Consider the following 25,828-nt stretch of genomic DNA (forward strand, 5'->3'; position numbering starts at 1 on the left):
TGAAAAGAGTTTGGCATGAATGCTGGTTGCCTATCCTCCTGGGACCCAGGAATAAACTTTTGCCCTCTGTAGGACATTATATTTTTGTGAATTTCTCTGACGACACGTCACATCATACATCATGGATGTCCTGTAAAGAGCACATTCAGGGCATTTCAGAGATACCACAGAGATACCATTGGCATTTCAATGACAACTGCCTCTCCTTGGACTTTAAAAAGGACTGACATTAAGTTATCAAATGTAATTATGGAAATATGATCATTTTTGTAATTATAATTTAAATCTGACAAAAAATTTAAAACGTTAATTGTCATAAATAAACATCTCAGGAAAATGTTATGGGGTTTCAAATCAAAATATGACTTTCTGTTACGAAACAAGACATTGATTTCATACATGCACACTTTAGATGACAACATGACTTAAATCATGTTTATCATGCATGTTGGGAGACACAACAACTGAACAGGAAAAGAAATGTCAATATTTATATGAAATATTAGATGTTATTATGAAAATATTGCCAATTACTACTCCCCTTATTACATTTCTTATTTTTATTACATGTTGCCCCGAGAACACATCATAATGCAAATTAGATACAATAATACACAATACATTGTATAATATAGGGGGGGAAACTTATGGCTATTTTACACATAAAGCAAAATGGTATATCAAATAAATCTTTCATAAAATAGTTGAGAATTATCTTTATACAAAGTTTGGTATATAAAATCCTGAAACCTAAAAATTGATTGTTGATTTATTTAAAAAATTCCATTGTTTTTGCCTTATACATGTCTTTTTTATTTAAAAAATGTGAGGCCTGGTGTCCTCTACAAAGGACATAGCATAACATATGAATAAAATATAATTTTGCGTCAAATCAGCGTCCAATGATATTCCTGTGTTACATTTATGTGACTGCAGAAGCACAGATGTTATCATCTGCACCTTGAGCTGTTGCCTAGATTGATTGTTCTGCATACGAGCTGGTTCATTGTGACTGGCTGATTCTGGCCTGTCAGTAAGAATGATTGAAGAGAAAGTGATTTAACCCCTGCAGGGAGCGTGTTGACTGATGAGGATGCTGTTGAACTGCCTGCATGAAGTGCAGGTGTGTGAGAGTGACCAGCCTTCTGGGCATCTGTACCAAAATCACACTGAGGCCCTACTGTGTGCTCTGAACCTCAAATCTGATTTTTAAAAATACTTGCAGATCTATTAATGAAATAAAAGGCCATTTAGTGCTTAAAAAAAGTTCACTTTTGTGACTGTTTATTAACACACGATACTTAAAGTCCCCCTGTGGTAAAAAAAGAAAGAAAAAAAAAAGCTTTTAATGTTGTTTATATGTCTATGTGGTGTTTTTAAAATGCTTTAAGATAAACCATGAGTAAATTCATAAGTCCATTGCTGAGTTTATCCCTAAAACCGCAGTGAACCAAAGACAGTCCCAAAAACACGGTTTGAAATCGTTGGTGTTTCTGACGTCACAAACTACCTTGTAACCAATCACATCAACGTGTGATCATCAACGAGTGAATCTCTGGAGGCGGGGCTAATTTTTATATTCATAGAACCGCATATACTAAATGAGGCAAGGGTGTAGAATTACATTCAACTATTTTAAGGCATGAAGAAATTTTTTTCAGAGAAAAAAACTATTAAATGTCATTTTGGTGATAAAAGATGAGTTTTAAGCGATAAAATGATTTTATCGCTTAAAACTACAGGGGGACTTTAAGTACACTTTTAAAAAGTGCACTTTGTAATGTCAAATTAAAAGTTTTACTTTAAGTTTCGTGATGTTTCTGTAATCTTTTGTCGAGCTTTAAAGAAGTACACTTATTTTGATGTTTATAAACATAATAAAGTAAAGTTAACATATTCAGAAGCAATTTTTAAAAATGGACTTACCCTTTCCCTTCCTAAGGCCAGCGTCGTGATGACAGTGTGGCGCACTTTCTTCCTAGTCCACTTGAGCAGAGAACTGTGTCGTATGAGGCGCAGCGCGGCTGTCATTCGGCCGTAAGGTAACCTTAATCTCAATTGAGCTGAGAGCGTAAAACTGCATTTATACAGTAAAATCGTTAGAGAAATATTGAATATGTAAGGGATAATGTATAGTGAGGCGGTTCCTCCGCTTCGCGTCGGGCTCCTAATCAGCCTGTCGGGGGGGGGGTTGTATTCGCTATAACAACCACCTCGCTATACATTATCCCACTTATTACATGGCTACCTACCAAATAAATTAATAATTTGACACAAAATTTTGATTTTAAAAGGAATTTATTGATTTAAAAACTGTTTATATGGCTTCCGCTAAAGAAAATAGACCACTCCGTCTCTACGTTAGAATCATGCTTCCATGGCAACGCTCTGTTATACATACTTATTTCTTTATAACAGACCGCATTCTACATTAGAATTCAACCAAGCCATGTAATAAATGTTGATAACAGACTCTGGAAATAAGACATAAGAAAGCGGCAGTTAAGACTTCAGGCAAAAGCCGCAAATATTTCCATATAAGCTCTTTTCTGACTTTTCCACCTTCCACGAAATCTCAAAATAGGCTACTCTTGGATAAAAGCCAGTTGATAACTACTTGACATTTTTATAAACGTCTTTTATTTGCTTCCACCTGAAGGCGTTAAGAAAATGGCGGCTTCTTCGACTGGTGTCGTCCGTGTTGTTGCGTGACATGCGTGCTCTCTTTCACGTCCCGTTCCCAACCCAGCACGCTGGGTTACAGATTAAGAACGATTTTCAACCCAAATTGGGTCAACCCAGCATCCTTACCCAACAGTCTCAACCCAGCGTTTGGGTTAAACAACCCAGCATTTTTTTAGAGTGTACTAAAATACCAAAGCAATAACATTTTAACTGTATATTGTGTTGTTCAATATTACGTTTAAAGTTACTATATTTTGAAGACATTATACATAGCTACTTTTTTTGTTAAAATTTGTATAATAATGAGTCAATATACACTATTCATCCTTCTTCCAAAACGTGTTTTTGTCTTACCCAGAAACGTGCTCCGGCTACTTTGATGCGTGCATGGTGTGGGAGTGGCATAGTTGTCACAAAGAGCGAGAAAGCAACACACTAAATCCAGAGCCCGTCTACGGAGAGCCTCTTCACTCCCTATTAAGTCCTATTGTACCGAATTTTTGGTTGTAGTTCCACCAGAGTTCCACTGGGGGCGATCGCCCGAGTGCAAAATGAATGGGAGTCTATGGGGCTAGACGGCTAAATTTGTCTCTTTCACCCGATTGCCGTTGAGAAATCTCAGATTTGATTGTAGGTTTGGCAAGTTCAACATGGGTTATAGGTCGAAAATTGAATGAACGAGTACTTATGTCCTTTCGATTTCTTACAGGTTGAGTTGTTGTTGCCCATAACACGCTAGCATTCTGCTAACGAACGCTGATTGGTCAGTGAATGACTGGTTACGACCAGAGATACGGCTTGATGGCATCATCATGTCGAAACTCTTCTAGCACGTGTGTTTACCCATAGACATGTATAAAGGCTAGATGGCTCAAGGCGGAGTCAGCTGTGTCGTCAACTTGGCGACCATCTTAGGTCAGGAGACTGCGCTGCTGCTCCCTGCTGCTGTGGACGGAAGGTGAGTGACAAATGCTCGTAACTTGCTGAATTCTTGACGGATTTACAAACGGTTTGGTTTATTACAAACCTTATTAACGTGGCTATGATTTGTGCTGATGCCGATGTTTAAATTGTAGCTTCACGTTTTGAATGTATGCAGTATGCAGTTAAATAGCCGCATCCCTGACGTTTATGACACACCAAGCCGTTTGAAAATCGGTTGAAAATTGAGCAAGATATAGTTATTTCAGCACTACATGCACAATAGACGTTAATGTTATAACTGGACGAGCGGACCTGTCCTAAAATGGCCGCCGTGTGACGTCGTCGGGTCCCATTGGCTCTCAGCGCCGGTAAGTCATCTAGCCTTTATACATGTCTATGTGTTTACCTGTGTCAGCTGTGTTGTCGATGCCTCGAGAGAAAAGAAAGTGCAGAGCGCGAAAACACCAAAGTGCCTGAAGGATTGCCGTAAAGCAGTATCTCTGGTCGTACGATGTGTATGACGTCATTGACATTTTGAAAGACTTTTTAAAGCAAATAAGTGACTCTAAAAAATCTAACACCCAGCAATGAGCAATTTCTTTGCATCTCCTTTCGAATACAACATTCAAATTACTAGACAAAAAAATATATCTTGAGAAAAGTGGATTTTGAGGGGTATAGCTCCATAGACCACCATTCATTCTGCACTCGTCCTGTGAGCGCCCTCATATGGAATCAGAGTGGAACTGCAACCAGTCAGAAGCCGGAAGTGTAGTGAGAGTGAACCTTCTCCCCTTATTAGACATTCTCTGCTAAATCTCAAACCTCCGGAGACTCACCCATTTAAAAAAAAACGTAGAACAGAGGAGAGTTTGCTTGCAAAAAGCATACACAGCAGTTCAATTACACGACGTTTAGGGGGCTCGAAAATGCAATTTTTTTAAATCGTGATAGGCATAGAGTTCCTTTACAAAGTGACATCGCCAACTACTGGCATGCATGCATAATACATCAGTTTTAATCGTTTTCGCTGTGTGGAGGGATTGTTTTGACAATGTTCTTCTGTATGCCGAAAATGTTAAGGAAAAACATTTATGTTTTTGTACATCATTTGTCATGTAAACGTACCCGATCTTTTTAATCTAAACTGGTTCTTAAGCCTATAGTGAACGTTTTATGAGCAGTATTTATCCGCACAACAAAAACAATGTTCTAAGATCTGAGTTAGTTTACCTTTAAAATTGTATTGAATTGGTAAAAAGAAAAGAAAAAAAACACTCTAAGCTAATCACATTTACTTTGAACTTGAATAGGCTATACATCAATTGCAATAAATGACAATTCTTGTTTCATTTCGCACTTCCTTTGAAGTGGGGCCTATATTATTTCGGTAATAAATACTCTCTTTAAAAGTATGCTAAAGTGTAGGCCTACTTCGTTTCCCATTGGTACAGAAAAAAGACTTGCATTGAGTCAAAAAAATTGTGAAATTATATTTTCTCTATTTATGCTGATAATTGTGATTGTGTATATTGGAAAACAATGCAAATTGGGCAACTAATCTTTCCACAGACGTCTCGTATTTCAAACCTCACTGCATGTCTGTCTAAAACTAAATGTTTCTTCATTACTTTAGTGTAAAATTAATAATCTGACCATTAAATCTGGTCAATTTATTAGTAGCCTACACATACGTCACAACAATTGTCTACTTACAGTATTTGGAGTCACGTCACTATGCTGCTCTAATTTCATAACAGGCGTCTGAGTGCGTGTTAAATAGGAAGGTGTGCGAGTAGTTCAACTATGGCGCTTTTCCACTGCATGGTACGGCTCGGTTCGGTTCGGTACGGTTCAACACGGCGTGGAGCGGTTCGGTTCGCTTTGCTTTTCCACTGCGTGGTACGACTCAACTCGGTACGGCACGGTTTGGTTTGCTTTAGCTCGGTTGCTTTTCCACTGCAGTTAGTACCGCTTCAAAGTGGGTGGGACTGATCGTTAAGTTGTATGTCTGGTGGTAGCCGTGTGCGGCTAAGAGCTGTGCTACTTCCGCTCCTCGGCAACCAACGAGAGGAACGTCTGCACCTCGTCCACTGACCACGATTCAGCCATTTCTTGTTTGATTTTTTTGAACTTTTTTTGTCAAGTAAAAACTCTAAAAACAGGTGCTACCGCGTTTGCTGTTGTCTGGCTATTTAAATATAGCGGGTTTAGTGTCTCGTGTAGCAAATATACAATGACGCTGAAGTGACGATTCTGTCTGACCAATCAGTGATCTGCAGTGTTTTCACGTCACGTTTAGTATCGGTACGGTACGCTTGGAACCTCAACAGAGGTGGTACCATTTAAAGCGAGCTGAAGCGAGCCGTACCGTACCGTACCATGCAGTGGAAATGCGCCATAAGAGAGCCGTACCGAACCGAGCCGTACCGTACCATGCAGTGGAAAAGCGCCAAAGCGTGCTGTGCCGTACCGAACCGTACCGTACCATGCAGTGGAAAAGCGCCACTAGACTGTCAAAATAAAACTACTACGGCGCGCGCTGACACAGTTTTTATTGCCCTCTTTTAGCGCTTCCATAAAGTGAACACGACTGAACAGAATCTGCTTTTATCTGAAAAGTCTTCTGGTGTGCCGCTCTCTGTCAGTTACGAGAGTGATGGTTGGCGGCGCCGCGAGCTCAGTGAGGAAGGGCATCTCGTGCCCGACTCAAGACCCGAACTGCACGCGCATCGTGGAAAGCCTCTCCTCGTGGAACAACTCCGCGATGAGCGCGTACAGGCTGGTAGATTTACCCCCCACGACCACATCCGTGAGTTAAGCATGTTTCTCCAAGCGCTGTCTTTTCTGCGTTTTTCATCTATTCCTTTGCAGATGTCCAGGTGTAGCCTACTTGAAAAGATGTGGCCAAATGCTTTAAATTATTATCTTTTCATGTTATGGATTTAGATCCAGTGAAATTTACAGTAGGCTACATTTGACAATATCAACATGTTGATATGTTATGTAGGTTTACTGATGTTCGATATGTTTATGTTGTGCTTTTTAATATAGGCGAGAGTAATATACGTTACTATACTTTAAATAATATACACTTAAACTGCCTACATTTAAACGCAATAAGGGTGCTAAAAGTTGTTGTTTGCGTCAGTATGACGAACTATGCAAAAGCGGGAAAGTTCATGGTAGATTCCTGATAGAGCACTCAGTCTTTGAGTTATACATCACTCCTAAATGTAAACACATTTTAACCTTTTCGACTTTTTTTTCAGATGAAGTGTGACATTAAGTTTATAGCTAATATGTTTGCTGCAGATTAAATATAATGTGAAGCATTTAGAGAAATGTACTGCCATGAAAAGTGATAAAAGGTCTGTGTTGCTTCTGGGGTGGAAAAAAAAAACGCATATCAGCAAAACCAGCTGTTTTGTACCATGGTAGCTGGTTTGTCACTGGTCTACCAGCCTTTGAATATGCATGCTTAAGTTACAGATAAGACTGTGTCTTTATGCTTCCGAGTCAAGTCCAGGTGCATTTCATTTTTCCCATTTGAAATCTCAATTCTTCAACACAGATGACTGAAACTGTACTTCACTGTTAATCACTTACTTAATTTTACCATATATGGCTGGAGTCTGTGGGATGAGCCTGAAGATGTATTTGTGAGGTTAAGTCCTTGGGGTTTTCTCTCTAAAGATCATTATTAAACACTGAGCTAACTATAGGACTTATGAAGGCATGTCAGTGCTGCAGAGGAGTACCACTGCATTACATATTTATGCTAATTAAGCATGTCTTGGGGGTGCTTGTTTTCTCGTACATGTCGATGTTGCCGTTTCTATCTCTGTCTCCTGTCAGTAAATTAACTGAACAGTCTGGACTTCTGCTGATGGCTGTCTCTACCCACACAACACAAAGTGTTTAATCTGCATATATACTCAGATCTTATAATTTAATTAGTTGTAAGATTGTTTTTTTTCGAGTGACATCCAGGCTACTCATTTAGTTATGAGATTTAATTTTAATCAGAATAAATCTTTAACTAATGACTTGTTCCCATCTTTAATTTAACATGTCTTCATCAGAAGATGAGATCTAATTTTTTTTACATAAATCATCTACAAATTTAATAGGACTCTGTTATTGACCTAATCTCAGAGGGGGTGCTGTATTTATTATCCTGAATCTGTATTGAATGGGGAAGACCTTAAATGGTCCCTAAAAGCTGTGACTGTAATGAATCACATTTTGACCTCTCTGAATTATTTGTTTATGTAACTCTGAGCCTTCAGCATTTTGTTTAGGAGGATACATATTTGGGTCAAGTAAGATTTATTAGGTGATGATGAATTATTATATTTGCGTAATTCATACACACGCACTTGTGCTTGTGACCAGTCTGTCATAAAATGTGACCCAGAAACCCAATGACACCCAAGGCTGATAAGATGCTGTTATATCCCGAACATAGTGACATAGATTTAAGTTTATCAATAACATTAATGGGGGTTTAGCGTTGTCTTGCTCATTTGTCTCAATCTGATGCCAGCAAACGTCACAGGAAAACCAGCTTCACTGACCATGAGGGATTAGGATTAAAAAAAAGCATCATAATCATGTGATTATAATATAATCATATTCAGGTTCATGCTCACACATAGACCTCTCAATGTGTTCTTTTCCTCCTGTTGGTAAAAATAATGTCATCTGTGAGCAGAGACATGCTGAGTGGATATTGTTTTAGATGTGGGACAGTTTGTTTGGTTCAGGAGAGTTTGTTGAGTTTGGGTTCCTGTGCTTTATATAAGTTTGTGTGGGTGCATACATCTTTATTATGAAAACGTATTATTGTGAAACCTTCTGCAAGTTCCATAGCCATTCACCATAAACAACATTAAGAAAACAAGTGGCTGCTTGTTTGACACTGAAACACAATATATTGAATATCAACCAAAACAGACTTATTTACCAGCCAGCCTTGGACAAAATTGGCATGTCTTTTACAGTGTCGCTCATAAAAATGCAGCATTATTTCTAATTTGAAGAGAAAAAAATGCCCCCAAAAGGACAACAGTACACAGTGGAACTCGGAGAAATGGTTTGAGATGAAAGAGTGGGAGGTACTGGCACCGCGTGCGTTTAGCTGAGCTCCGGCAGCTTTGCTTTCTAACTGAGCTAACTAAGTAATCATGGTAATGCAGTCAAACAAGAGCAGCGGCATCTGGAGCGCAAGAGAACTTATCCAGATATGAAGGACAGCTGTGAACATCCTGTGAATGACAGTACATTCATATCTGTTAGCTGGACCAAGGACGCAGTTACCATGCACAGCAATGCTCCATTTTTAAATACATTTTCAGTTTCAAGGATGACGTAACAATAAATAAAAACCAACATACTGATTTTCACATAGCAATTAATGTGTATCTGCAGGTTCAGAATAATGCTGTTAATGTACTTCTGAAGTATCAGATGATTAAAGACCTCTAGAGTTGTACTGTTCTGTCTTAACATTTTTTAGCTTAAAATAACGACACAACTGTAACTCATAAATGAACAGATTTGTGGAGAAAAACGAAGACATGCTTTTTTACATTCTTTAATATGCTTTTATCTATTTAAATAATTTGCTTAAAGTAAACCACTAATCACTATAAATTATTCTTTAAAATTAATTACTTTGGCTTGTTACATTCTGAACTATTAATTACAATACACAATGAATGCAATGGATCATCATATCATAAATTATGCATATTATATAACATAAGCAAGCATAACCTTAATATAGCACAATTGACTGTACACTTAATTTTAATGTTCAGTTGTAGTTTGGAATTCCAAACTCATTGTGGTCGAAGAAAACCTCCCATTTTGTGAATCAGTGTTTACAATGACATTGAGTTTTATTTGTCCTCAAGAGTTGGATGAATAATGGGGGGAAAATTTCATACTTATCCTGTGTTGTGTTGTGTTGCTTTTGTGAGGCGATCCTGATTCCAGCGCAAATGGTTTCATAATCCGTTATCCCACATTTTCAGTTTTTTTGTTGTGGCAAACTTGTACCTTTAGGTGGGTACAATAGCTTGTCACTATAAGTGCCCTTAAAGAGACATCTTTGCACATTTATTTACCATACACTTTCATAGTAGGCCTACCTTAAGGGTTCATATTACTACTCTAATGTATAATATTCACCTTTAGGGGTATAAAAGGTACAAGATGCCCATTTAAGGGTATGTCCAAGTGACATGCTGTTGTACCCCTAAAGTTTTTTATTCTGACTCTGCATCTGCATTATCATCTGCAGTAAATAAAAAATAATTTTACAATACCCCTTTTTCTCTGGAAAAACTACATGGTTTTGAAGAGGTTGGTTAATTTTGAAACATCTGCATGCACTGGGTAAAATCCCATGCACTGTTACTGTCATATTACCCTGAGTGAGAAACAGATGTGGGACTCAAACAGTATCTATTTCATTAGAATCCTTCTCATTCCAGAGAAATAATATGGTCTTATCTCAGCCCTTAAAGTTTTTCATAGCTTAGATCTTCAGTTAACCCCAAACTCAGAAGTAATGAATGAAAACACACAGCAATGGCTTCTGCTATATTTTGAAGATCCTTCAGAACAAATAAATTCACCAGTGCAGCTCAGGATGGAAGTGGTTTAATAAATGTTTTGATGACACAAAATGGCCCATGTCTGTTGAAGTTGAAGAGAAACATGATTTGTATCAATTAAGTTTGGGTTTTTATAAAAGGAACCATGTTTATACATGTCCCAGGTTTTAATCTTTCTTTCAACATTTTTATCAGCTATACAGTTCAAAAATATAATTTGCCATCCTTGGAAGAAAGAAAAAACAGTAGCCTAGTTCTCAACTGCTGGTGTGTTAAACAGGGAAAATCACTGGTAATTGCAAAAAGTAAAATTCGACGTAACAAGTAATCATAGTAAGGACAGCTAAATAAATCAGCTAATAAAAATATGAGTAACAAACACTTCTCATATCATATATTGTATTTTGTTTGTTGATGTCAATGGCTGTGTCTAAGCAAACCTCTTTTGGCTCAAACTCATCTGTCTCTAGAAGAAACTATTAGACAGGTTGCGTGAAAACCATGAACACATCTACGCAAAAGAAGATATGACCCAGAAAAAAATGCATGGTTCTGTTATAGCTGACTGTGTTTTACATAACAAATGAATGATTTTGACAGTTTGTTGGTAAAGAGTTGTCTCCACATCATCACTTGACATATACCAAAGGCAATTACTGAATCTACTTTGTCATATTTCCTCCGTCATGGCCACATGGTTACACTCATCTGCTGTGAAATGACTTTTCCGGGAGTGCTTGTCCTGCATACATACAGCCATCTCGTGTGCCCAGAGCTCTGACACTTAAAGGTCTTTTCATTAAAGCTTTTCCTGAGGAAAATGCAGTAAACAAATGTCTGCCAAATAAATGTTTGCGTTTGATCATAATTGCTCTAGGACAGCCAAATACTTCCTTGTGTTCCTTATTGCACCATATCATGCCAAGCAAAATAAATAAAATACATAGTGAATAATTTATAGTCATTATAATGACCAGCAGAATCACACTATTTATGAATGTATTATATTTTGTAATATATATGGTATTAAGTAAAAAATGATTGATTATCTTGAAAAAAGGTATGGTCATTTTGGATGATAATAAAATGTATAAATCCCCCCATAACCCCCCCATCCACCAGACATAATGCTTCGTCTTAATATGGTAAAATGCACTCTGGTGCTGGAGGAATGCATGCAATAACATCTCAGGATCTGAGAAAGCATCTGATTGAACTGAATGTTGTGAGAGATTATGCCATAAAAAACTGTCCCTTTGCCATATATTTCTTAAGTCTCATTCTTCTAAGTATCCGTTTCAGTTTATTTGAAATGATTTACCGCTCAAAGCGACAAAATATTTCTCATTGGCCTTAAATTACTGTAGATCTTGTTGATTTGTCATGTATTAATCAAGAGAAAGGCTAATGAATAATCTATCAAATAAAGCTTTCAGCTATTCAAATTCACACTCTTTGCTCTTAATACACTCTAAAAAATGCTGGGTTGTTTCAACACAATTTTGGGTCAAATATGGACAAACCCAAACGTTGGGTTAAAAATTTAATTTAACCCATCGGCTGAGTTTGTCCATATTTGACCCAAAATTGGGTTGAAACAACCCAGCATTTTTTAGAGTGTACACACAGAACATGAAACTCAGATTTTACCAGTCCCTATTCAGACCTGGACCTGCAAGGAAAAGCCAGCTCACTGTCATTTAGGCCTGTTAAATCCCTTAAAGATTGAAATGCTGCAAATAATTGGATTTCACTGAAACTACAAGTCTACAAACTTTTTAATATTAATACATGTTCAGTATAAACTATTATCAGAACTGAAAACAACTGTATTGTTCTGATGAATAATGAATTGTTTTATGCAAATATGTACAATGAAGACTTCCAAAATTATGCTTATTATTCACAAATAACAGATTATATACAGTAAGTTCTGTTTTCAGTACTCTATTATGAGTTTGTAATATAGTGCAAATTCCCATTTAGATGAGATGCCTACAACAGGATATAAGCTTTTGAAAACAGGAGGCATCTTGAGATCTGTTAAAATTGATCTGTTTATCATTTATCATATCAAAAATATAAAAACATCTACAGTGTCACTTTTTATAAAAGCCCCTGCTAAATGAAAATGTAAATGTATTATTTATATATCTGCTGTCCTCCCTTTCAATGAATGAATGTCTTGTTGGTGTCAGCTGGGTTCAGGCTTAATGGTGTTTAGATTGTGCCCTCTCTGATGCAAAGGTCATTATAAAACTGTCTTCTGTGTCTTCAAGGTTGCCATGGTAGAAGAGTCAGTTTACCCTTTCCCAACGGTGGATGTGCCTGATCACGCTCACTACACTATTGGTGCTGTCATCCTTGCTGTTGGCATCACTGGCATGTTGGGCAACTTCCTCGTCATCTATGCATTTAGCAGGTGGGAGGAACAGGCTGAGGTGAACAAGTATTATGAAAACCGTGTGTGGCATGCTTTATTGTTCATTATCAAAATAAGCTAAAATGTATTCAGATGGATTGGTGTATAACTTGGAATAGACACATTCACACAATCGTTAGTTCCACTCTTCCAATTTAATTGGTTCAGCGGCCTTCCAGGACCATTGGAATTTCCACAGATCTTGCTTGTTTGTGTTTGCACAAATTTTGGGGAATTTTGACTTCTTCAGCAGATTTTATTGGTATGTTGCGAGTAGGTGGTGACAAGTGACTGTCTGAGTTACTCAATGGAAGTGTTCAAACACCGATTCATTCAGGAACAAAACAATTGACATTGGCCTGGTTCAGCTGCATTGAGCTGTGATTATCTACTCAACCAATTTGATTAAAAACACAGATTAATTTAGGAATGAAACAAGTGACTGTCTGAGTGAGTCATGAATCGGCACTCATACGTTTAGTTCAAAAACACTGATTTATTTAGGAACAAAACAAGTGACATTCTTTATGAGTGAGTCATGGAATCAATTAAAACACTGATTTGTTAAGGAATGAACAAAGTGACTGTCAGAGTGAGTCATGAATCAGTCACTCAACTGACTCGTTCAAAAACACTGATTCAATCAGACACGAAACTCTTGTAGACAGACACACCGGTTTGACTTTGTTTGGAGCTATTTGCGTTGCACAGGGAGGCTGATTTTCTCACAGACATAAAACCAATAGAATAAAACTAATGAACAGAGAAATGAACAATTGATTGTTTTGTGTTTGTGTGTGTGCATAGGAGCCGGACCCTGAGGACACCCGCCAACTTGTTTATAATAAACCTGGCCCTCACAGACTTCCTCATGTGTGTCACCCAGGCGCCCATCTTTTTCACCACCAGCATGCACAAGAGATGGATCTTTGGGGAGAAAGGTACAAACGTACATGCATGGTTTCACTAAATATGAGGACATGTTGATAAAAAGTTTGAAGAAAAATGTGATTTGGTCATTTATGAGCTCAAACAGGATCAATCATATGTTTTCACAACTTACAAGTACAGCCAATCTGTACACACAGACAGTCAAATGTATAGACTTATCCAGCATTATCTTTGCAGATAGATCATAAATGAATGCATAGGCAGTGTCTGAAATAAAATATGCAGGTCCATGATTTATTGTACTGTACTTTATAATTATAATGAAGGGATTTAAGATTAAATGAGAGTTAGATGGTTTATTTGAATGAATCACTTATAATGTTGAATAGGTCTTGAGAGGTTGCCCTTGGAGACAGCCTTGGTTTGTCAGTACTAACAACGATTCATAGCGGTCTTTCTTCATATTTTTGTGGCTAAATGATGAATGGATTTCTGACAGATATGTAACTTTTTATAGTACAGTTGTTTCTTTTTCATCAGTTGACAAATAATATCTCTAAATTGCTCTCAAACCATGTGCATCAAGGCTTTTCTTGTTGATTTTCAGCACTAGCTAGTCATTTTGCTCAGCTGTGAGATGCTGCCTTTTTGATATTAAATGATGGAAGGCTGTTTTCCCCTCCTGAGGTGTTTTAAATGTCAGTTCTTATCAGGGCCAAATCGTAATTGCCTTCATCAGCCTTGACTGGGATTTGTTGGAATCTTCTGCTTGCTGACGTTTGCAATGAGAGCAAGCGCTCTGTGATTGTGATTATTGTAGTGATTGATGCTGATCTTTTGTGTTTAGGGAGTTTACTGGTCAGTCATGGAGTTGTTGTCCGCTCTTTCCCTGTGACAGGAAATCGGGTCACCAAGTCAAAGTTTAGGTGTGTTCGACTTGAAGCGGCAGTGCGCAGATCGATCTTTGTATGACATCAAAGAACCATGAGAACAATTAGAGAGCAACGTAGTTTTGTGGAACAAAACCACAAGGAGAAGGGCCATGACATTCAACAACTGACAAAGAAATGAGTGAAACACAAGGGCATAGGGGTAAATGAGATTAACAAGCTAATGAGTAAACAAGACACACCTGGGAAGGCAATCAAGGGAAAAAACTACAAAGGACTACAAACATGGCATCCAGGACAGGAAGTAACAAAAGTCCAGGGACAAACACAGGGACATAAATGTACTGTATAAAAATATTATCCTGTAAAACACCTAATTTGTCACAGCAGACACCAAACACCAGTATATTGTGTAATTTCCACTCAAAGCAGTTTATTCAGCGTATTGAAGGCATCTGCTCCATTGATTTCCATTCAAACAGAACAGCCTCTGATCTCCCTTTTGTGATCCTGGCACCACGTTATGCTTGTCTGAGTGCAGTTTGAAGCCTTCCTCATGGATCGGGGCTCTGACCGATTATAATTTGGTGGAAAGAGTTAAAATATGCTCTTCCTGTTTCTGTAAGGTCTGACCGCACAAGCCACAATTATGACCACAGTTAATTCGATTGTGACAATCATAGGCTTGATCCCTTTGAAAGCTTTCACAATCAATCAGATACAACTCACAAAATGCTCTCTTCCAGGATTAACCTGAAAGCATAATCTACTGACAAGGTGTAAGAGAAGACATCCTGGTGTTTGAGAGGATTATCTTCAATAACAGAAGCTTCTGTTTTGTAATTATTAAAGTGCATCCAGTTAATGAGTTCTGTGAAAAGCAAGCACAGTTACCATGAATCAGACTGAATGCTTTGCCGCTCATTCTGTTGTTTACATATGCTTTGATAGCACAGAAGACAGGTGTGTGTGGATGTTGAGGAGGTGGCAGACTGTGTCTGTCGAGTTTAATGGTGTGAAATCACCTGTTTCTCTGCTCCACAGGTTCTTCTTTAGCTGACCTGATGTTTTATGTGCAATAGCCTTCAGACAGACCCAAACAGACGGTTATCTCTTTCTGTATTTGTGTGTTTATGTGACGTTGGCTCCACTTAGAACAGTAGTGTCACTATGGCCCTGTTTACACCTTGTTGATCTGATCACAAGGAGACGAGGACTTCCTGTTTAATTTACAATTTACATATGAACATGACCGGAGACGACGGAAAAACATACGGAGGGCAGCAGCTTTCGTTTCTGCTCTGATAGATGCAAGACCACGGCGAACACTGTGAGTGTTAGAAATCAGGAATGGTTTAGAGAACATTGTGTTTGGTATGTTTTTCATCTTCAAACCAAACTTGGGTCTTCAGCCAAAGTTTAAATCCCGTCTGGCTAGCGCACTTCCCATAATGTTTACGCGTTAGGTCAGTAGCCGGAGAGTAGGTGGTCTTTTGTGGCTGTTTGAACACATTCGACCACATGAGCGTTTACACTACGAAAGCAATCTGGTCGATTGCGCTTTTGACAACCTCTGGAAGTGGTTGAAAGTGGACAAGCTCAAAACATTTTAGACCCCATTAACACCTGTTTTGAGCGTTGTCCACTTAAACCAGTGGTTTTTAATCAGGGGGCTGGGGCCCACTAGGGGCCATCAGCAAACTTGGTGGCCTGAAGATGACTTAAAATTATTTAAAATAAGTTTAAACAACTAAAAATCCTTTGTAGAACCAGTGTTCCTGGAAAAAGTGTGCCTGGAAAAGTCATGTAAATCAGAAAATTAAGTAATGCATACATTTCACTTGTTATGACAAGCTCTAAAATATTTTATTGGGTTGAAATTGAGTTAAAAAAAACATGTATCCTTAATCCTTATCCAGTAAATCCAGGAGCCTTGGAGTCAAAAAAGGTTGGGAACCACTGATTTAAAAATAAATCATATGTACAAACCACTGCAATGCAAAATAGTTTGCTCAAAAAAAATATCTGTGCCCTTATTGTAACATTAAGCAGTCAGTTAACACTTGTACAGTGCACACACCAATCTGGTTATCAACACATGAAGATGGACTGAAATATTCAAAAAGAAAAACATCTATTGTATGTTTTCCAGAGCAGATTATTTGAATGGAAGTTCAGCGGTCTGTGTTCCTGACCAGTAAAAAACAGTAACCAAGATTTCAACCGTTTTAAGAAGTTTGCCGCTGGATTTAGATTTTGTTTGGAAGCATAAATGTTATTTCCACACTAACCAAACAAACACCAACAGTGTGAACACACTTATCCAACAAAACACAGACTTCAAATTAAACACAGACTTGGTTAAAGACTCACTTAATTCTGTTCCTCCTGTCTCTCCAGGTTGTGAGTTGTATGCATTCTGTGGGGCTTTATTTGGCATCTGCTCCATGATCACGCTCATGGTCATCGCAGTGGATCGATACTTTGTGATCACGCGGCCGCTAGCCTCTATTGGTGTGCTGTCTCAGAAGAGAGCTCTGCTGATCCTTCTCATAGCCTGGGCCTATTCACTTGGCTGGAGCCTGCCACCCTTCTTTGGATGGAGTAAGTGTCATTTATCATCATTCTACTGTATCTAACAGTCCTGTAACAGCATTCATACACAATTAAGAGACCTCACCCTTATGTTGCTCGAAACCTGTATGACTTTCTCTCTTCTGCGGAACACAAAAGTAGATATTTTGAAGAATGCAGGCAACCAAACAGTTTTGTTGGCAATTGATTTCCATTATGGACAAAAAAGTACCTTCTTTTATGTAACTGAAGAAAGAAGTTTAAGTCAAGTCACTTTTATTTATATAGCGCTTTATAAAATACAGATGGTTTCAAAGCAGCTTTACAGTGATAACAGGAAGATTTGGGCATTTTGGCTGTTGTTCAGCTGAAGTCAGTTCAGTGTTGTGGATTCAGTTCCGTTGCAAAGATAATAAATTATTGGATTAGTTAATTTAATCTATAAAGCAGTTCTGCAAAAAAAAGAAAGAAAAAAAGTCCAGCTCGGTTCAGTTCTCAACAGCGTCAGTACAGTCAAATCGATAATATTATTGAATATTAAGTGTCCCCAACTGAGCAAGCCAAAGGCGACAGTGGCAAGGAAGCGGTTCTCCTCTGGCCAAGTGTGGTGCTTTGTTAATGGAGTTGACTATACCTTTGATGCTCATTTAAAAATCATTTAACATGATGCGCCAGTCTTTTATTAGCTCAAATCTTTTGGGACAGGTACTCTGCGCATTCTGGATCATTCATGTGTGAGCACACCAGCATGTGAGCTGTTGGCCAATAGCTGGCTTTGCAAACATTGCGTTGTTGGACTCTGATCTGTGCCGTGTAAAGGTGGTCTCTGAGGACCGAGGCTTTTGGCTTAACAGGGATAGACTGGTAAAGCCTGGTGCTTTTGCCTCTCTAGCACTTACAGACAACCTGCTCTTCACACGAAGGGTGTTTGTCTCCTTTAACATTTCTGACAGCTTATATCTTTACCGCTAATCGGCACACCAACCTCAAACCTCAGGAAACTGATGATTGGCAGCCCACACGCATGAAAGTCAGATTGTGATAAGAAATACTATAATTATAGCGTACTTAAAAAATATCCTCAGCTGTGTGTGCATTGGGTTGTATTTCACTGAGTTTGCCCAGCAGCCAGACAGTAGTCTTAAATCCTTTTTCTGTGTGAGTTTGTTCCAGGTTTCACAATATTTCACTGGGTGTAAACGGCTTAACTGCTGGCTATCCTTCACTTACCTCCTCAAATTCTGTTTTGTCTCTCTCTGTTTTGCAGGTGCTTATGTTCCTGAAGGGCTGTTGACCTCTTGCACCTGGGATTATATGACCTTTACACCCTCCGTACGAGCTTACACTATGCTTCTCTTCACCTTCGTCTTCTTCATTCCGCTTATCGTCATCATCTATTGCTATTTCTTTATTTTCCGATCCATTCGCATCACTAATGAGTGAGTTCTTCGATACAGGTCCAACAATACAGTGTGAATTAATAATAACGTCAGCAGTGTTCCAAAGCTGTTAAAATGTCTTTTGTAATAATATATATATTCTATGTTTTAATTATTTAAATGACAGTAAAACAGTGTTGTTTAACTGTTCCTTTTTGTCTTTGGAAGAGCTGTGGGCAAAATTAATGGAGATAACAAGAGAGACTCAATTAAACGATTCCAACGACTGAAAAATGAATGGAAGATGGCAAAAATTGCTCTTATTGTCATTCTCATGTATGTCATCTCCTGGTCTCCATATTCAACTGTGGCACTGACAGCCTTTGCTGGGTAAATGAATCCCAATCCTCACACACAATAGGATATATAATATAATATAATATAATATTTGATTTAACGCTCTTGTGTTCATTGAGATTTTATTAAATTTATAGTAATTTTGTAGACTACAAATAGAGGTAATAACATGTGATATGAGATATCCATAAAATAGTGTTAATTCATGTATACACTGATTTTGCATGTTTTGCAGGTATGCTGATATGCTCACACCATATATGAATTCAGTTCCTGCTGTGATAGCCAAAGCTTCAGCCATCCACAATCCCATCATCTATGCCATCACACACCCCAAATACAGGTACAGGATGTATCGAATACTATGTATCGTTGTCAGTTGAGTATATTTGGGACAAGATTGGTGATTCCGTGACAAGTTTTGACTCCAGAAGTGGTCATGAAAAACCGTAATGGTACTATAAGTGGTAAATGGACAAACTCACTTTCCATTAATGCAAAACATTGGTCAGATTAGAAAAAAACAGATTACCTGGTCTGGCCCCATTAAGACTAAACACCTAGGGAAAATTGTGATTGTTTTAATTGTACTAGTGTCTAGCTCACTGAGCCATTCATTCACAAATTGATTAGAAACAGGCCTTTCTTCTGGGTTAAAGTGTACAATTCCATTTTGATTGATTTAATTAACCTAAATGTCCATTTGAGCATAAAGAGTAATTAATCCAGCAGAAGCGTCCTGACGGTGTATCATGCCGCTACAGGCCTGCTGGGGTAAAAAGTCCTTTTGATTTGATTTTCTCCCACAACACTAAACCACAGCATTTTCCTAAACACATATTCCCTATGTGCTGAACACATTTCCTTCCATGCATGCAATGACAAAAAGAGTTATTTTGATTTAGGTCTAAAATGCAATAATGTTGTTGAATTATGTAGCTAATGCAGAGCTCTGAAATGATTGCATATATTTTGACACAAAAAAATTAATTAAACTTAAACTTACTAACTTATTCTACTATTTCCTGTATACTGTATCAACTATTGCTCCCGCAATTGGACTTTTTGTCCCCACAATTTTAATTTTTTTACTTATTCGATACCAATCTGTGTTAGTTTAGTATTATTTACGTATATGCTTTTTTCACTAGATTATTGTAATGTATTGAATTAGCCATTTTAATTTTTTTTTATTTTAGTTTAGTTTAAGTCTTTTCGTTACACTCTTTTGTCATTTTTTATTATATTTCTTTATTTAATTTATTAGTAATTTCAGTTTTTAGTAATTTTAGTACTTCTGCTTAAACTTAGATTCCAATGCCAATTTTATTTGATTATTTTTTAAATATAATTTTTATTTTTACTGAACCTACTTGGATCTTGTCATACTCTATGTAAATATGGATCCACCATGTCTAAGCTGTCTTATCCCTGTATCTCATCTGTGTCTGTCAGGTTGGCCATAGCGAAATACGTTCCATGTCTCCGTGTGCTGTTGTGCGTCCCCAAGCGTGACCTCCACTCGTTCCACAGCAGCTTAATGTCCACACGTCGGTCCACCGTCACAAGCCAGTCCTCTGATATGTCCGGACAGTTCCGCAGAACCAGCAATGGCAAGTCCCGGCTCTCCTCAGCCTCCGACAGCGAATCTGTGAGTGTGTTTGCCTGAAGGACCTGTAGTTTTGTTTATTACTCTTCTTATGGAGGTAAATGCGATATGGATGTATTTTATGACCTCTTTCTTCTCTTCAGGGCTGGACAGACACTGAGGCTGATCTCTCGAGTTTGAGCTCCAGGCCTGCCAGCCGACAGGTGTCTTGTGACATCAGCAAGGACACTGCGGAGATCCCAGACTTCAAACCAAGCAACTCATCCAGCTTCAAGTCGAAGCTCAAAAGCCATGACTCGGGCATCTTTGAAAAGGTGACCTCGCAGGCTGAATGTATTCCATATGTGGCAAGTATCAAAGGAATGTAGCTTGTTTAACAAACATTTTCATGCAAAAAGGGCTAATTCATCCTCAAGTCTTCTCAAGCCTCACTGAAAGTATGCCCTAGCGTGTTTCTTTAAAAACAAATCTTACTGACCCCATTCTTGAACGTTGGTGTATGTACCTGAAGAGTGACCTCACTCTCTCATTTCTGACCTAGAGCTCCTCTGATGTGGATGATGTGTCTGTGGTCGGACTCGTTCAACCTGATCGTTCTTTCCCTTTAGCTGTAAGTCTGACAGTGAATCTGTTCAATATAATAGTTCAGTATAAACCAGTCTCACTGCTGACCTGCAGGCCTCAAGCTGTTGCGAGATCCTGTAGGCGGTACAGTTTGTAAAATGTCCTGACCTCAGGAACATTGTGTTCTGGTGCCACTGGCAGAGCAACTCGCCCAGGCAATCAAATTTCTGCATGAAAAATCTGCAAGCGTATTTACATTTCTAGAATTCTATTTGATGAATCATGGTGTCCTGTGTAGAAAACAAAATGGTTAGTGAATGAATTAGAATATTGATTACAAAAATAAAGCATATAATAAAACGACTGTTCCATTTTTCCAATAAATGTCTCTTTCTGGGGAAGAAATATGTGCCCTTGAAAGAATAATTTGAATAATCATCTTTCATTCGTGAATGCCTATTAATTAAACCGAGAATTATGCTGTCAGTGTTTTTGCTATGGAGGTCATGCTGAGCTTAATTACAGCAGTGTTATCTGCGGGGAAAAATTATTCTGATTCAATGTACAATAAAGGCTGATAATCGACAAAATCTAAATGTTCTTTTGTGCTATTTGCAGGCTGGTGACATGACAGACATGCCAGTTTCAAGAGGTGCGATTGGTCGGATTCCCAGCATTGTCATCACCTCTGAGTTTAGCTCTCTCCTGCCCTCAGTACGGCCCAGCTACAGAAGCAGCCGCTCAAGTATGACCAGTGTCGGGGCAAATCTGCCAAGAAGAGACTCTCGTGGAGGAGTCCAGCAGGGGGCAGTGCTTCTCTCCGCTGCTGCTGAAACACCTGAGGCCACTCATTTAGACCACCCTCGCCCCAAACATCCCTAGTGTTTATACCACTCGCCATCTCAATCTTACCTTTTAGCATTGTGTCAGGGGTCAGTGTTTCTTTTTCTGTGAGTTATTATGTTTTGTGGTGTAGACATTTAGTAAGAGAGTAAGAGAGAGTTGTTTTACAGAATGTAAAATAGTCATACATTGATTCTCTTTTCTTTTACACTTGTAGGGCCCTATTTTAACGATCTGAAACGCAAGTGTCAAAGTGCAAAGCGCAAGTAACTTTGTGGGCGGATCCCGGCGCTGTTGCTATTTTCCCGGCGGATAAACGACTCTTGCGCCCGACGCAAATGTAAAAGGGGTTGGTCTGAAGTAGCTTCATTATTCATAGGTGTGGTTTGGGGGTAACGTGAAATAAACCAATCAGAGCGTCCTCTCACATTCCCTTTAAGAGCAGACGCGCTTGTTCCATGGCGGATTGCTATTATAACGGCGGGTTTGCCAGCGCACGCAGGAGCGATTCACAGCCGAGGAAACCGACGTTCTCGTCAGGGCTGTAAAACACAGAGAAGTGACATTGGGGATGATGGGAGAAACCCACCCAAATTAGCTTCGGTTAAACAGGCGTATAATTTGGGTAGTAAATGTGTAGCCTAATCTAGATTTTTTTATTTTTTTATCTAGATAGATCTTTTTCACATCTTCACGGACACAACAATGATTTCCCTCGTGTGTTAATATTTTTCCTTGTAATAATGTATGATTTGCAAAAATGAAAACTGCTGCATCTGTTTATATTAGAGAATCAAAGTGGATGCGTGTTAACATTATGGCAAGCACGCGCCCTTAAAATACTACATCACTAACGCGCAACGCGCCACTGTCTTTAGACTGTTTTTTCCCTGGTCAGTTGCGCAATTGCTTTCTAAAACTGGAAAATAGCACCATTGAAGTTTTGCGCCGGAACACGCCTCCTCTTTGCGCTGAACCGCCCCCGCGAGCGCAAGTTAATTTCCTAATTTACCGACGTGCGTCTGTGGAGGGAAAAGTCCGCTGTGCGCGGGTGCAAAATAGGAATGATACATGCGTCGGTGTTCAAAGTCAATTGCGCTGGGTGCAAGATAGGGCCCGTAATGTATTTTTATGATGACCTCAACTGTTACAGGATGACCAGCACCTTTGTTTCCCTCTGTTTTAAGGGTGTATTTAACAGACAGTGCTTTAAATCAGGCAAAGTTACTTATGGAGACTTGGATGGATGGAGAGAAAGGGCATCTCAAGTTCTTTTAGTCTGGTCATCAACCTCAAATGGCATACACAGGTAATATTAGCTTACTTAAGGAGTTGTTTGTGTTTGCCTTAGTATTAAGCTTTAAAGGTTTGTGTTTCTTGTACATTATTCATATTATTTCGAAAGTTGTTTCCTTTAACCTTAAGCTTTTTTTATAATGCCATTTTCAACCAACATACCTGATAGTTATGTCATCACTCAAAGCGAGACTGCCTGGATGTGTTTTGCTTAACAGGGTCATTTTAAGACTGGAGTATGTGAGTTTTGCTCTTGAGGAGCTCAAATGTTCTCTGCTCACCTCCACAGAACTTAGAGGTATGCAATATAAAGACATTGAAACATCCCGTTGGCGTTTTAGAAACATGGTGATTTCTGTTTGGATATTATTTTAATTATTAAACGTCTTAGACCTTAAGACTTAACTTAGTTGATAAATTACTAAATGTTATTTAATCAAAGCAACAACAACAACAAAAAACCTTCCAAACCATGTAATAAACCTATAATAATGATATATATTTTAGAGCTGGATTTTGCAGGAAATTATATATATACGTCATTCACCCGTGCTTGTCATGTCATATCCGTACACCGCGGTAACCATTCACGCAGAGCCGAAGCACAACCAAAACAATGTTCTTCTACAGGATGAATGCAGTTTTATTTTGTGACCAATAGAGCGCCAAAAGTTACTCATAAGGTAGCCTACTCATAAAGTTACTCATAATGCAAAAGCTTTATTTACACTTTTTGATTTTCAATACTCTGCAGTCTGCACATTATGTCTGTTCCCTATGTAACAAATACAATTTAATTGTGGTGCTTCTAAATAAGTGATAAAAAAATTAAAATACACATACTCATCGCTGCACCAATAAAATGAACTACACTTTCCCCCGGTTCCACAGACAAGGCTTAAAGCCTAGTCCCAGACTAAAATGCATATTCAAGCTGTTTTAAAGTCCCTGTAAAGGCAATTCTAAAAAAAAAAATCTGAACACATTATAAATGTTAGAAATGTATTGCTAAAACATATTACAAAGACTGTGAACTGTGAAAAGCAACTTGCAACTTATCTTAAAATATGTCAGTGCCATTGTTTTGTCTCAATATGCACACTAGTAATGTATTTTTTTTCCCTAAGGCATTTTTATAAAAGCTACTTAAATGTCCAAATTGAATTTAAGGCCTAATCCTGGCTTAGTCTAAGCCCTGTCTATGAAACTGGGCCTTTATTTTTTACTACCAAATTATATGTAATAGCCTATCTAATTAACTTAACTTACATAGACGTATAGAGATTAGAGTGTGGATTTATTGTGTTTTAAGGGCGTTTATCAGACCTGTGACACATACACATTCTCTTTAGTGGCCAAAGTGTGACCCATAGTGTAGCTTTAAGATAGGAAGTTTCTGCAATGCTGCCCCTGAACTCTGAGTTTTGAAAGCATTGTAGTTATTTCTGTTTTGTTGTCATTTTTTATTATTATATCTTACTAAATATACATATGCAGTAAATGTGTTTTTATTTGTAAAGGTCTTATAATATTATTAATGGCCTCTGAAAGTAACTGTCTAGTTCAATAGAACCCTGAGAACTTCAGCGTTAAGAATGTGGAATTAATTTGGTCATAGTTTGCAAATATGTGCAATCAAATTATTGAAAGTAGAAACCGAGCTATTCAATTCACTATAAATCACAAGACGTATATCATCTGTTTATCATCTTGATAAAAAAATGTAATTAGTGATTGGAGAGAGAAAACCTTTTTTTTCCGCTTTGGAAATAACAAAGAAGTAATCTCAAACAGCACACACCACAGAATTAATATGCCTGAAGCAGGGACACATCATTATCTCTGTAAATCACGCGAGAATTTGCAACTGATTTCATGCATGCTGCTGTGTGTTCAAATCCATCAAGATGAATGACCCTATGAATATAGATCATATGCTCACGTGTACATCCACCATACAGACAAGTTGATTTTTAATATTGTAAAAATGTAGTTGTGTTTTAAATTTTAATTTTAATTAAAAAAAAAATGTAAATACCGGTAATCACTTTAGAGTACACAATCAAATCATAGTCAGCTATTAATGTTTAAACAATTATGCTGCCTTTTTACTCAACGACATGTCGGAAAGACTGACTATACCTCAAATGTGATAGTGGCTGCTCTTCTAGATAGTTCTGGAAGACACGTTAAGCAAATAAACATTGTGGCACTCTTTGTTAGATCTGCTAGTACTTTGTTGAGTGGTTTATTTGATCATGTAAAGGAATCATTTATCTGTCCAGATGACTACAGTCTGTTGACTTTATATTGTTAAGTATGTCTCAGATTGTATCCGAGTTTATATTTGTTAATGTGTATCCATTTAAATGAAAGAAACCGTATATATACAGTATATGTATGTATCTGACACCAAGGAGAACATTATTGTATATTTGTAACGCTATGTAGTTGCTCCTATTTATTTATTTTTTAAATAAAACTGCAGGTATACACATTGTTTCCTTTTTCAATAAAATATGTGAGAGGAGCAAGTTCTTTCATAATCAAATTTGCAAGTATTATTGTAAAGTTTCCTTTGAAAAGGATATTTACTGTGTCGAGTGACATCATCACTGCAATGCTGCCCCTGAACTCTGTCTAAAGGCTAGAGAAACAACTCTATTAATAGAACAGCTATTTTATAAAATAGAGTTGTTTCTCTAGCCTTTAGACAGTGCTGTCCTCCTCAACACATGCTTCCTGTCAGTAATGATTTGGTCATCAAT

The 25,828-nt window shown here is 38.0% G+C and overlaps 1 protein-coding gene across 3 annotated transcripts; it reads left to right on the forward strand.

Annotated features, from left to right (window-relative positions):
• The first annotated feature begins 1,938 nt into the window (after window positions 1–1,938).
• On the forward strand, window positions 1,939–25,554 carry opn4a (opsin 4a (melanopsin)). Of its 3 annotated transcripts, XM_079636219.1 has the most exons (12): window positions 1,939–2,042; window positions 6,258–6,421; window positions 12,515–12,657; window positions 13,465–13,598; window positions 16,839–17,042; window positions 18,280–18,451; window positions 18,620–18,781; window positions 18,984–19,091; window positions 20,204–20,399; window positions 20,501–20,704; window positions 20,899–20,967; window positions 21,540–21,941. In XM_079636219.1, the coding sequence occupies exons 2-12, from the start codon at window positions 6,269–6,271 to the stop codon at window positions 21,801–21,803; spliced, it is 1,809 nt and encodes a 602-aa protein (XP_079492345.1). In that variant the 5' UTR covers window positions 1,939–2,042; window positions 6,258–6,268; the 3' UTR covers window positions 21,804–21,941. The 3 variants fall into 3 exon arrangements, with proteins under 3 accessions (XP_079492345.1, XP_079492347.1, XP_079492346.1); XM_079636221.1 differs by lacking the exon at window positions 6,258–6,421; XM_079636220.1 differs by lacking the exon at window positions 1,939–2,042 and having other exon boundaries at window positions 5,947–6,421; window positions 20,501–20,671; window positions 21,540–25,554.
• The last annotated feature ends 274 nt before the right edge of the window (window positions 25,555–25,828 follow it).

This window comes from Phoxinus phoxinus (genome assembly GCF_949152265.1).
Source record: "Phoxinus phoxinus genome assembly, chromosome: 14".
Classification (NCBI taxonomy): Eukaryota; Metazoa; Chordata; class Actinopteri; order Cypriniformes; family Leuciscidae; genus Phoxinus; species Phoxinus phoxinus.